This window comes from Lacerta agilis, chromosome 12 (genome assembly GCF_009819535.1).
Source record: "Lacerta agilis isolate rLacAgi1 chromosome 12, rLacAgi1.pri, whole genome shotgun sequence".
Taxonomy (NCBI): Eukaryota; Metazoa; Chordata; class Lepidosauria; order Squamata; family Lacertidae; genus Lacerta; species Lacerta agilis.
In genome coordinates, this window is record NC_046323.1 from 14396856 (window position 1) to 14411299 (window position 14444).

Genomic DNA, 14444 nt, shown 5'->3' on the forward strand with positions numbered 1-14444 from the left:
GAACAGTGGTTGAAAAACACTGCCTTAGATCTAAGCAGTGATTCAATCTAAATCAACAATGAAACTCTTGTATCCATATATTGTATCTATTTTCTTACAATGTATATTAAATCTGTTTCCTGTACTGGAGCATTCTTCCCAGCTGTTTTAGTGGTAGGGCTTTTTAAATAATCTAGCCACCATGATCTTACATGACTGAAATAGCTATGGACACAATGACATTGATGGCTAATTTATTTGGCACATCAAACTGAAAAGGTAGAAAATAACTCAAAACTGCTTCCCTGATACTGTACCTAAGAAAGCACTTAAACTTCATAAAAGGTTGACAGGCAAAGTAATTTTATGCAGGGTTATTTGGGAGCAAACTTAACTTGCATTCGATGGGGTTCACTCCCCAATAAGTTTATTTGTATAGGTTTGCAGTCAAAACTATGTACTGGAAGATGTGGATGCTGTGTTTTGAACACTTGCAAAGTGTGCACTCTTAGATAGATGTTTATTCGGCATTTGCGCCCATCTTACAATACAAAAACAGAACAAACAGAACAAACAAAGGAGAATCAAATAAAACAACGGCACCGTACAAGCCGCAAATAAAAACACAACTCACAAGGACCAATATTAACATTTCCATAAAAGCATATCTCAGAGAAATTTTTTTAAAAGTTAAAAATTTAAGCATAAAACTAAAATCAGTGACTAATTTCGTTTTGGAAAACTTATTTGTAATTTCATTAATCAGCTAACATCCCATTTCGTCTCTTATACGCAATAACAGCTGTTAGGAATCTAGCAACCTGTAGGGTTATGTAAGGGTCCACATCTTGAAGAACCCAAGCAAGACATAGGTCAACTGGCTTATCCGCAATAGACTGAATTATCGGATTTAATATACTGGCACGGATCGAACTGTACATAGGGCAATTTAAAGTGTGCACTGCTAGAAGAGTTAGGCTATATGTAATGGAAAATGTTGAATTTTAGGTTGGGTTCAGTTGAAATATATATATTTTTTAAATGCTTTATTGGTTTTAAAAACAAAACAAATACAAAACAAAACAATACAATACAATACAATACACAATGATCAACAGAAGGCAATCCAAGATCAACACTCATTACAAAAAAGGAAAAGATTGAATTAACATGTCACAAATTCCAACATGACTTCCAACCCCCCCCCCCTTGTGATTCCAAATTTACATTACGACTGCACACTTAACTTAATCTTTCCTAGGTTAGTTGGTTGTCTTAATTTTGTAAAGGTCTCTTATTTCATGCAGAAATCAATCCAGGCCTACCATAAAATTTAGATTATTACAATGTTCTTTTAAGCATTCTCTGTAAATATTCCACTCTCTATTAAGTATTTGATCTGTGTGGTCTCAATATCTTGCTGTCGATCTTGCTATCTCTGCATATTCTAACATTTTATTCTGCCAGTCTAATTTTGAGGGAGCAGAATCTCCTTTCCATACCTTAGCAATTAAATCAAGTCTTTATAGTGTGGTTCAGTTGAAGGTTCTCTTTCCTTTCCTGCAAAATGGTGAGGGGATAGCAAAGACTATCCTACATTTCTTGGAGGTTTTAGGAAACATGCTGCGTAGGGCAAATGGAAATTTGAACACTACTAGCATTGCGATTACTAGTATTGTACCAAGGAGGCTGTACTCAGACCCCTGCTCCATCGTGAAGGTTCTCATTGGCCTTTGGCTAGCCTCTCTTTGAGTCTAGCCTACCTCGCAAGGCTGTTGTGAGGATAAGTAGAGGAAAACTTTTACATCAACAGGAATGGGAAACACTTGGCTGGGGGAGGAGGGTTCACATCCCAGTGAACAATGGATGTGATTCTTACCTTTGTATAGTACACTATGCATCAGCGCCAGCGGTTTCTATACTTGCCCACACATCTCTCCATTGTCACGTCAGTGAGCAAGATCAATTTATCACAGAGACTCATTCCAGCCTAGCAAATGCTTTTGAGGTGGGTGCAAAGCAAGGTCAGCTAGGGGGAATCCTCGGGGCCAGTTGAATTTGACTCTTTGGTATGCCAGCCTTGTCCTATCCTGCACCAGCCCCCCAATTAAATGAATAAGACACTTGTAATATCCCTTTTTCTCTTTGCAGAGTTTCCAACAGTGCAAAGCATTTTTTTCTTTGAGTTAACTTAAGTTGCATCGGGTAACAACTTCTGTTCAGAAAGTTACTGTTTTTGGAAACTCAGTGCTGCAAGATAACCAGGCCCTATGCTTACTCAAGCAGTGCCCATATTTAATTTCAATACAAATGCTTTTAATGCCCAGTGACTCTGACAAAGGGGCCTTTTGTCACAGAAAGCTCATGCTTGCCCTGAAGTGTGAGCTCCAAGTATGGGTCAGTCTGTAAAAGTGACCTTTTCCATATAAGCTAAATATAGATGCAGACATAACAGGAATAGTCTGTGTCTTCTTGGAGAGAGGCAAGTGTAATTTGGAAAGAGGTTTATTGTTCCTAAAAGGGCAAATCAATGGACATAACCCTTAAAAGAGCTTTAAAAAACAAACACACATCCCACAAATGTTGTTCTGATCCATAATAATAATAATAATAATAATAATAATAATAATAATAATATTTATATCCCACCCATCTGACTGCATTGCCCTAGCCACTATGGGTGAGTTCCAGCATAGTATAAAAACACAACTAGACATCAAACATTAAAAACTTCCCAATACAGGATTGCCTTTAGATGTCTTCAAAAGATTGTGTAATTGTTTATCCTTTTGACATCTGATGGGAGGGTGTTTCACAGGGCGGGTGCCACCACCGAGAAGGCCCTCTGCCTGGTTCCTTGTAAAAGGCGAAAGGTTTATATGATCTGAAGAGAAACCAGAGTATGCTAGCAACCTTTGGTCGTTATAATCATTTTTTAATAAATAATTTTTATTATTTTATACTAAATTACTACAAAAAATAAAATACACATTCGCATACAGTCTTTCAGTTTTGGCTAACATAGCCTTGACTTCCCTCAGACCTTCCACATGGCATTCAGAATTAAATCTTAATACTATACTTCTTTAATCTATCATTGCTTACATTATCATAAATCTCTTACTCACTCTAACTACCCTACTTACAATAATATTTCTACACATTAACTACAAAGCTTCTTGAAGTCCTATTAGCGTATTCAACTGCAAATTGCTTGTCAAATAATTCGTGAACTTTAACCAGTCTTTGATGAATTTCTGGTCCCGCTGTTCCCGGATTCTTCCCGTCATTTTGTCCAATTCTGCATATTCCATCAATTTCACTGTCCAATCTTCTTTTGTAGGTATTTCTTCTTGTTTCCACCTTTGTGCTAGCAAAATTCTAGCTGCAGTCACTGTGTATTGGAAAAGTTTAATGTCCTGTTTTTTAATGTCTGTACCTATTATACCTAGTAAAAAGGCTTCTGGTTTCTTAACAAAATTATATTTCAACATTTTTCTCAACTCATGATATATCATGTCTTGGTCATTATAATCATGGTCTTGTTGAACAATATGTGGTATGTATGATTTGGGTTTGAATATTTGTATTATTGATTTGGTGCGATAAGGATATTTAAACATTGTACTATATTCATTTATATAGAAGTCTGTACCACTGAAGAAGCCCATATGAGCGAAACAGGATGACTATTCCGGGAACCCTTGTTTGAAACTTGTGCCATTACAACAACTTGTGCACACCTGTTGACCTTTTGAAGATTCATATGGAACCTGAAAAACTTTATCAAACCTTCCTTTGCACCTGTTGGCTCTCTATATATACAGAAAACACTAAGACTGCTATGACTTTTGAATTAGTCCATTGGGGTTTTCATCCACTTGGTTGCTCTTCATTTGTTGTTTCTTCATTATTATATTATATACTTTTGGCTACACATTTTGTAGTGGTCAATATTTATTTGTAAATGCATTCAGCTGGTTACGTTTGGTGTGTGTTTGCTTATGTATTTACGTAACTGTGGTATACTGTTGGTTGGATATTGGTTCCTTGTAACTTCACGTCTTGCGGTGAGGGATAAGTCATTGAAGGAACTTACTGGATACACTATGGGTTTATCTTTAGACTAGATCAGCTGTACAGGTGCATACAATTTGCCACGCAATTGCTTCCGTGGAGTAATGATGGGGAGGTGAGCTGCTTACAACATAGTAAATAAAACAGAACACTTCAAAACACACACACAAAAATACTTTATGTAACAAGTATAGCTAATGGTGTCCATCTGTTAGTACAGTCATATCTTGGATCCTGAACGCCTTGTGAATTGAACGTTTTGGCTCCCGAACACCGCAAACCTGGAAGTGAGTGTTCTGGTTTGTGAACCTTCTTTGGAACCCGAATGTCCGACGGGACTTCCGCGGCTTCTGATTGGCTGCGGGAGCTTCCTGCAGCCAATCAGAAGCCAGGCTTTGGTTTCCAAATGTTTTGGAAGTTGAAAGGACTTCCAGAACAGATTCCGTTGGACTTCCAAGGTATGATTGTACCAGCTGACCAGTGGACCAAAAAAATGTGTGTGGGGGGGATCAGGAATATGTATAAGGGGGGGAAATTCTCCGTTTCACATTTTTCTAGTCAATTTTAGCAAGATGGTATTAAGGAAAACTTACGACAAATGACAAATTAACATCCTATACTTCATTAAACTATCTTGTCAATTAAGCTTCCGAAATTGCTATCACATTAATGCATTGGGATCGTTGTTGCACATTAACTCAATTTTTCATGCTTATTAGACAAGCTGTATTTTATGTGCCAGATTTCTCTCTCTCTTCTCCTTTAAGTAATTCAAGCTAACCCCCCCCCCCCGTGTGTGTGTGTGTGTGTGTGTGTAGGATTTGTGTCTTGGTAAAAGTCAGTGGTATGTGTGGAACACCAAGCACTAAAGTATGGAAAACTACAGCAGTTCATTTAAAAGTAATCCAAAACAGGGATAGGCAGCAAATGGCTTCCAGGCCTCTCCCGAAGAAAAGCTTTATGCCTGAATGATTAATTATCCTGTGGGTGGCAGCCAGATAACAGCACCCTGGCTGTTGCTGGGAAAGAGATATGTGCCTTGGTATAAGGCAACTTCCTGTGATATATCTGGCCATTAAAATGTCAGAAGAAGTCACGGTTCAGTTTTTAATTTTTCAAATTATATCTTAAATAACTGAGAATATTAAAACAACTAGAGTAGTTCATTCTCTGCTTTGCTTACGATTTCTGCTTGCCTCTGGCAGTTTCCCTTGTATTATGTCCCACACTTTTCTGCTTTCAGGGAACTCTTCCCATATTGGTTTGTCTGCCAAAGAATCTCAGTGCATCTGCCACAAAATTCTTGCCCGTTACAAAAGTCCTGGGGAATGTTTTAGGTTGCATGGTTGAGTAGCCCAAAAACTGCAAGATGCACGCGACCGTCATGACTTTGGGCGAGATTATTCTGTTCAGGAGCATCGCTGGCCAGGATTCGTAGGCCACATTGCAGCCCAGTGTCAACTCAGAATGCATTGAATGCAGCAAAACCAATCTCAGATGCTAAACACTGCAGGGCAAGATCAGGAGTTGCAGGCTGCTTTGAGGGAAAAGCACTGCCATTACAGTGGTACCTTGGTTCTCAAACTTAATCGGTCCGTTCCAAAACCAAAGCGTTCCAAAACCAAGGCGCGCTTTCCCATAGAAAGTAATGCAAAACGGATTAATCCATTCCAGACTTGTAAAAACAACCCCTAAAACAGCAATTTAACATGAATTTTACTTTCTAACGAGACCACTGATCCATAAAATGAAAGCAATAAACCATGTACTGCAGTCACACAATCAATCAATCAATCAATCAATCAGTAGCTGATCTGGGTTCCACACAGTCACAAAAAAGAGCCACAAAAACAAAAACGCAAAATAAATAGCAAAAACAAGACAGACCTCAGCGTAATACTCAAAACGGAAGTGTGGCACTCAAATAGGAAGTGTAACACTCAAAACGGAGCACGTTTGGCTTCTGAAAAAAGTTCGCAAATCGGAACACTTACTTCTGGGTTTGCAGTGTTTGGGTTCCAAGTTGTTGAGTACCAAGGTGTTTGAGAACCAAGGTACCACTGTTAAATTTCTTATTGAAGAACTCCTGAGAAATTTCCAGAGCTCCAGAAGCTCAGTTTGAAAAATTAACTCCCCAAAGCATTGATACCATAATTGATTCTTTCACTTGTGCATATTTTCTTTCATGTTGCACTGTGTGCTTGTGCAAGCATTGACCTGTGGCATAATCTGCTCATGCAAGCAATGGTGTCACATAAGTCTGAAGTTTGTAGATTGAGGTCGGGGAAACACATCACAGGGATTGAGAACTGCAGATTCTTACTATATTATGGCTGCTTATGATTGTTAATGAAGTTGAAATGGATTTATTTGAAAGGTAACCAAGAGCTTACATTTTTAGCTGCCGCTGTTTGTTAGGGTTGACTTGTTTTGACATGTGTGTTATCTGATTTGTACAGGCTTGTAAGCTCTGCAGTGGAAATGCGCTGTATAAATATTTTAAATAAATAAGCTAGATGATTTGCACACATCTGAATGGGATCCAACATTTACCCCATTGAACACAGTTGGACTTCCTTCAGAGTAAACATGCGTAGAATTGTGCTATAAGGCTGCAGTTCCATGTATTTTTTCTTGGGGGAGGGTACTCTGAAATTTTAGTTGGTTACTTCTGAGTAAAAATGTTTAGTATTGCGTTGCATGTTTTGGAAGTGTCTAAAATCCTGTTGCAAACAAAGCAATTGTTTTAAACATTTTTTTATCTATTCTTGTATCATAATTTGTGAGTTCTCTAGCATTGAGAGCTTGCAGTTTTATTGAAATTCCATTATACAGTGGATGCATGAAGATTACGTAGTATTTATTCTTAGGACTTTTATGATGTACTATGTAAGAGGCGAAACAACCTACTGTTGCTTGTAATTTTATACATTCTTGTTTTTTAAATGTGTGCACTTCCGCGCTGCAGTTTATTGTGGTATCGCTGCTGATCGTGCACGTTTTAGTTTTGCGCAGCAGCCACCTAACACTCTTAACCAAAATGCCTTCCCAGATTATCCCATTTTAATCTGATTCACAACAACAACAACCCTATAACCCTATACCAGTAATTTGGACTAAATTGGGTTTGTATCTGAATATGCATGCCAGGGTAAACCTAGCCATGGTTTCCTGGGACCGTGATGCTGCTGGAGCAGCACCACCCCCCACCAGAGCAAAGCGGGGCTGCACTGAGCCCCCTGCCCACCCACGTAGGAGGGAGCCCGATGCAGCTCTTGACAGCTGGAGAGGAGCACTGGGCCGGGCTGGGCTGGGCTCACCTATGTGAAGGTGCCTGGTTCACGCCCCCACAAAAATTGTGTGCCTGGGGTCATGCCCCCCACAACCACCCCAGACACTATGGCATTCAGACACATTTAGATGGGGCTTGTCAACCTGGGAAGGTGGTCTATCTGGGAGAAGAAAAACTGATCGTAAGCCTCTGCAGCCTTGCGGGGATATCTTGGGGAGTAGAGTCCCTAAAATGGTTGGATGGCGACCTGTACGCCTCCTTCCGGTAGCTCCTACAGCCAGCTGGTGCCAAACGTCTTGTTCTGCTTACCTTTGGACCACATCAGCAAGGCTGGGTCTTGACATCTGGGCAAGCATCCTGCCCAGGCTTATGCCCCAGGGAGGTCCCTTCTGTGCTGCTAACACAGTAGTTTGACTTTGCCCCTGGAGGCATAATCCATTGTCTCTCGAGACAGATGCCAGCAACAAGTCAGACACATAATTTCTCACCAATGTAGTCTGGAAAAAGAAGTATTTCAGGTGCTATTTCTGCGCAAATGGAATCTTAGCTTTCTGCATTGCAAATTTCTGACCACGTTAGAAAACTTCAGAGCGCTGCATGCCGGAAGCCACACCGCTGTCGACAAAACTTTCTTTTTGTAGCTCGGCAAATACACAAAATAGAATTACCGCGGAGGAATGTATTTGTTTCATCTTGAGACTGACCATTATTTTAATGGTGTAAATTCACAGAGTGGCGACTATACGAAATCAGCATGAGAAGTGAATTCCCTGCCATTCATAAATAATGATAGAAGCTTTTAAACACAATGCACGGTACGATGGCAACAAACCAATATTCCTTGTAGGGCATTCAGCTTTAAATCATTGTGGTTCATCTTTAAAATTTAATTGGTACAACAGGAGATCTATTCTGAAGCACTGTCTGTTTCTCTTGGCAGTTACCATGAATAAGTAATGGATAGTGATATTTTAAGAGATGTTGATGCTCTAAATATGCATAGTTCTAATACCACATTCAATTATTTACTTACTATATTTTTTTACCCCTCTTTGCAGACAATTGCTGTTTCTCAAAGCAGCTCGTATCAATAAAGAGAGAGAGAGAGACAAAGAGATAGAATTCTGCCACCAGGCTTGCAAACTAAAAAAAAATGACGAGACACACAAGGAAAGGGGAGTAACAGGTAGAGGTAGGAAACCAGCTCTTTAAAGCCAGAACAAAGTGCTGAGCTAAAAGCACTTATGCCCAGTTTGGGCCAACCTGATTTCCCTTGATTGATAGTCTTTCAACTGGTGGCATCGTCTCTTCAGCAGAGAGCCATTTCCCCTTGCTTCTGCCAGTCGCAGGGTCCCCTGGAAACTAGTGTCCGTTCAGACAGGGAGGGAGGAGCCAACTTTTTGGCTGATGGATGGGACCAGGTTGGTCTCCTGCTTGCCATGATGCTCTCACTGGGAGGCAGGGAGTACAGCTGCCCAGTGACTTTTGGTTCCCTGGCTGGCCAGGGTGTGCTGGCAGAGGCCAGGGTGTGCTGATCAAATTACTGATCTGTTACTGGTTGCTGAGCCTCTCTTGCATCAGTTTGCAATTCATGTACCCATCTGACTAAGCGAGTGAAGTTTGGTCTTCTGTTTGTCTAGCACCAAGCTCCCATCCCCTTCTTGTGAGTTATTGCTCTATTTATATTGTGAAAACCATGCGGTACTCTTTCTTATTTTTTTTATTTTACAGTGCACAATCTCTCTCTCTCTCTCTCTCTCTGCATGTATGCACTATGTATGTATGTATGTATGTATGTATGTGTGTATGAATGAAAATGCACAAGAACACATGCACACACATCCTTATTCATGCTCTGCTGCCTAAGAGGATGAGAAAAATCCAGAGGTTTTGCTTTTTTGGACGGTCACATGAGTAACACACACATTTTATTGATCACAACACTCCACACACCCCAATAGTAGTTTTAAACAATTTTGAATAATGTGAGAAATAATACATTTAACTTCAACATGATATGCCAGCATTACGGATCATGCTGATTTGAGTGAAAGCTGATTTAGGCCTTCTTTGTGAGCTGTTCTGTATAGTCAGTAATTCAAAAGCTTAGATTTAGAGTACCATCATGGTAGTAGTTATTGTTGCAAGCTTGGAGGTGTATACCTGAAACTTGTGTTTTCTCCAAGATTCCTTCTCTCTCTTTCTGGACTCAGCTACATTAGTAAAGAAACAGCAGTTTGAATGTGCTATAAATGTGCAACACCAGATGGCGTCAGAGAGCAGGAAATTTTAAAACACAATTTTCCATAGAGATTTTTTTGTTTGTTATAACGATCTAATTTCTGACTTATTTATAGTGGGGGGTTTTCCTGAGTCTAGATCCACTCTCCGTGTCTCTGTCTCCCTCCCTCCCTCCTTTTCTCTCTCTCTCTCTCTCTTGTGCATGTGTGTGTCTGCGCATGTACACCCTATGAGGGGACTGTTACTTGACTAGACTAGTGCATGGCCCAGCAGTTAATAATAATAATAATAATAATAATAATAATAATTTATTTATACCCCGCCCATCTGGCTGGCACTCTGGGCGGCTTCCAATAGAATGTTAAAATACAATAATCTATTAAACATTAAAAGCTTCCCTAAACAGGGCTGCTTTCAGGTGTCTTCTAAAAGTCTGGTAGTTGTTTTTCTCTTTGACATCTGGTGGGAGGGTGTTCCACAGGGTGGGTGCCACAACCGAGAAGCCCCTCTGCCTGGTTCCCTGTAACTTGGCTTCTCACAGCAAGGGAACCGGCAGAAGGCCCTCGGCACTGGACCTCAGTGTCCGGGCAGAACAATGGGGGTGGAGACGCTCCTTCAGGTATACTAGACCGAGGCCGTTTAGGGCTTTAAAGGTCAGCACCAACACTTTGAATTGTTCTCAGAAACATACTGGGAGCCAATGTAGGTCTTTCAAGACCGGTGTTATGTGGTCTTGGCGGCCGCTCCCAGTCACCAGTCTAGCTGCCACATTCTGAATTAGTTGTAGTTTCTGGGTCACCTTCAAAGGTAGCCCCACATAGAGCACATTGCAGTAATCCAAGTGAGAGATAACTAGAGCATGCACCACTCTGGCGAGACATTCTGCAGGTAGGTAGGGTCTCAGCCTGCGTACCAGATGGAGCTGGTAGACAGCTGCCCTGGACACAGAATTAACCTGCGCCTCCATGGACAGCTGTGAGTCCAAAATGAGATGGCACAAGTTCCGTTTTGCAGTCCATCTCATTTGTTGCTGTGGCAGTGTGAAAGTTGCACATACATGATACCAGACACTGCTCACAGATCTACTTCCTTTCCACATGTTTTCAACGTGCTGGTTTAACCCAGCCATTGGCAATCGTGGTCCCAGGAGTACAGATTCAGACTGTCAAGTGTGTTGTTAGATAGAAGCTTAAATGGGTACTTCAGATATTTATATCCTTGTAGTTCAAATTCAGCTAGCCCTGATTCCCGCCAGTTCATAATACTGTCAGATACTGGGTATGGCTTCTTGCACTGAAAGTTGGGTTGCTGCTTTCCCCAGTTATACAGTCAGTTCTCCTGGTTGGATGCTATGTATTGTTTATCATGTTCTACGAGTGCAAAACTGGTGTCATTGTGTTACTGGGCTGTGCAGACCATTCAGAAAATGGCAATGCAAAAATGCCAGATCATTGACAGCTCCTGGAATATAAACAACTTGTGGTTTCTAGGAAAGCTTGGAAGAAAATAAGCAGTGTGAACAAAGAACTGCTCACACCAAGAATTCACAGATTAATTAATTTTTATTTTTAAAAAACATTTCGTGTTGCAAATTATACTTTGCTTCTGATAATTGTATAGGAATAATAGGCCTGGGAAGAGGCTGAACTGATAATAGAATGAACCGTTTTATTTGATTTGAAGTTCTGTTTCCGAGCTAGTACTTTTTCAAAGGTTTGGGGGTAGTCAGAAGGAAAAAAATATTTCAAAGCATCAAATCAATCAATCAATAGAAACAGAGAATGTGCTTAGTGACCAGATACTTTCACAAGTGTAACCTGCCCCCACCACAAAAACATTCTTATTTCTAAACAAGCCTCAAGAGTTCAAAAGCTGTTTCTTGCTTGTATCTGATCATCCCACTCTTTTCCAGTCTACACAACTTCCAAAAGTTGGAACCAGTCAAAAACATATTTTAAAACTTCACCTGCAAGCTTGGGATTTGGGAAATCTTATGGAAAAGAGCAACGTAAGATTGGTTATTTCTGCACTTCTGCTAAATGCACAGATAGCATGGTCAAAGGGTTTTCTCTTGACTGACCTTTGAATCACTAGGGGACTGTATCAGGAGAAATAAAGTGTGCAGGATCAAATCTGTTCAGGACTCTATGGGTTCAATAAATGGCATCTCTTGGGTTTAATAGCAACAAAACCAAACCAAACTGTAATACAATTAATGTGTCTCTTACTTGGGTAATATGTCTCTTGGAATATAGTAATTGAACCCCATAGTAATTGAACCAATGACATCATGAGCCAGCTGGATAAAACTTTGAAATAGCCATTCAAGAGTTGTCCAGATGAAGCTCATTTCAATGTTACGGCGTTGAAAGACTATTTCCAAAGCCCTCTGCAGATGGTCCTTTTTGCAAAGCAGCCTACACACGAACAACCGAATGGCCTACTTCATTTGTAAAACTAAATTAAAACTATGGCCTAGCAAGAATGAGCAAGCACGCATGTTTCACTCATGTTGCGTAATGCCCTTTTGAAACATGTTTAAAGTGAGGGTGATGGATTTCGTGTTAAGTTGGGTTGCCATATTTCAAAAAGTAAAAAACCAGGAGACTCTGAAAGTTGTTGAGTAATTTTTTGATTGACTTGCCTAAGATCCAGGAAAAAGCGCCACATTTTGGACCCCCCCCCCCCAATGTCAATTCCTCCTTTGAAATCCTGGCAATGTCTGGGAAAATCTGGATGTTTGGCAGCCCTAATGTTAGGCTAATCACCACTTGAGCAGGGACAGTCCTTTAGCTTTTTAAAAAGTAATCCACCCACACTTATCTTAAAAAAAGGACCAGCAAATACTTATAAGGCTGTCATCTTTTCCTGCCATTTTGCAATTATAATTGTGACAGTCTTAGTTTAATTCAGTGCATGATGCAATTGTCACTGTTTTTTTCATTTTATCTTACTAATTTACAGCTAAAATGAATAACCAGCGGGAAGCACTGCAGAGAAAGAAGAACGCAATCTTAGTGGATGGCGTAATTTTAAACGGCCCAGTGGCAGATACAAAAGCAGGAGAGAAATTCGTGGAAGAGGCCAGCAAGATCATAATGGAGGAAGTGATAAAGAAAGCGGCGGATGTCACAGAAAAGGTAGTGATCTAATACTTTTCAGTGCATAATTCGCAATAAACCATCACTTTCCTTGTCCCACAAATGCCATTATCCTAAACAAAAAGCCACTTTTTTTCCTAGTACAGTCATACCTTGGTTTTTGAACAGCTTAGTTCTCGAACGTTTTGGCTCTCGAACGCCGCAAACCCGGAAGTGACTGATCTGGTTTGCGAACTATTTTTGGAAGCTGAATGTCTTATGGCGCTTCCGTGGCTTCTGATTGGCTGCAGGAGCCATGCTTTGATTTCCGAACGTTTGGAAGTCGAACGGACTTCCGGAACGGATTCCGTTTGACTTCCAAGGTACGACTGTATGTGATTAAAAATTGGCACAATTCTTCTTTAAAGACTTCTTTTTAGTTATTTACATTTGTGTATTTAACTGAGGGTTGGTAGTGGGAGATATTATATGAAAGCTGTGTCCTTGGCAAGTTTCTTTCCACTAACCCGATATTTTCCCCAAATTAGGTGTGTGAGTGGCACCCTCCTGAAAAGCTGAAAACATTGCTTGATTTGGAATTGAAAGACACTGGAGAGACCCATCAGAGACTCCTGCAGTTTTGCCAGGATATTATACGTTTCAGTGTCAAAACCAGTACGGATCCTATGCCTATTATCTACTGTTTTTATTCCATTAAGTACTATGATGCTCTTAGAAATAGGTTTTCGGAACGTCAGGCTGTTCTTGCTTTTGCTGTCTGACAAACAAGGTGACAGTTTGACAGATTCTTCATTTTCTGCTATGTCAAACCAGAAAGGCCCATAACGCCCATTTCGGATGTACGACACCAGCTTCATAAGCCATGGTTTATGAAGCTGTGATTGAGCATCAGGGCTGTGCACTTCTCCATCGCCTCCTGATTCTCATCCCTGTGGCTTAATATTCTGGTTGGTTAACCAACAGAGTTTCCTGGTTTAAACAAAGCAACATCCTAATGCTGAAGTTGGTGTGTAAATGGAAAGCAGGAAGAATGGCATGGCTCAAGTATTCGTTCTTGACTCCATAAACTGTGGTTTATGAAGCCAGGAACCTAAGTCTGTAAGAGTTTGTTTTACTGTCGCTCTGGGGCAGTTTCTGAAAACTGACATCTGTGGGTGAGTTTTCTATGTCTTGCCTTAATGTGATGCTGCACTTACTGTATGAATTGGGAACATCATGAATTGAGTTTCCCTGCCAATATGCCATTGGCGGTCAGCAGAAAAAATCAGTACATGATGGCCCTGGTTCACGTTATATAATATCACAGACTGAGGATATTTTTTCTCATGATGTCAAGACTTATTGGTAAGGAATATATTGGACAATGTTCCTGTAAAATGAAAATGCAAATCATGGTATAATTAAGTTTAAACCTAACTTTATGAAGAAATGAATATTTCACGGCTTCTTCTAAAGCTTTTATTATGTAGGGGTGTGGGAGGAAAATAAATGTGCAGACAGAGCCCACAGTAAATGTTAATCTATTGCCATTATTATTAATTTCATTTCTATATCGCTTTATATTTTTAAGGCAGGGGGAATCTCAAGGTAGTTTACAACCTACATTAAAACATCAAATAAAACTATCCAGAATTAAACATTACTGAAGAAAGCCAAATATAAAGTATACATTCAAAGCAACATAACTAAATGGAAACTAAAATATTACCTTAAAGATTTCAAAATAAAACATTACAAAGGAGGTCAACTACAGA

The 14444-nt window shown here is 40.1% G+C and overlaps 1 protein-coding gene across 3 annotated transcripts in view; it reads left to right on the plus strand.

The window, feature by feature from the left end:
• GADL1 (glutamate decarboxylase like 1) overlaps positions 1-14444 on the plus strand; it is a 90004-nt gene that overhangs the window by 5586 nt on the left and 69974 nt on the right. For 2 of the 3 annotated variants that reach the window (XM_033165125.1, XM_033165126.1), the window contains 2 exons: positions 12554-12729; positions 13218-13344. In XM_033165125.1, coding sequence (XP_033021016.1) covers positions 12554-12729; positions 13218-13344 — 303 coding nt within the window. Of the gene's footprint in view, positions 1-8404; positions 8535-12553; positions 12730-13217; positions 13345-14444 lie in introns of those variants that run through there. The other variant, XM_033165127.1, reaches the window with a different exon arrangement.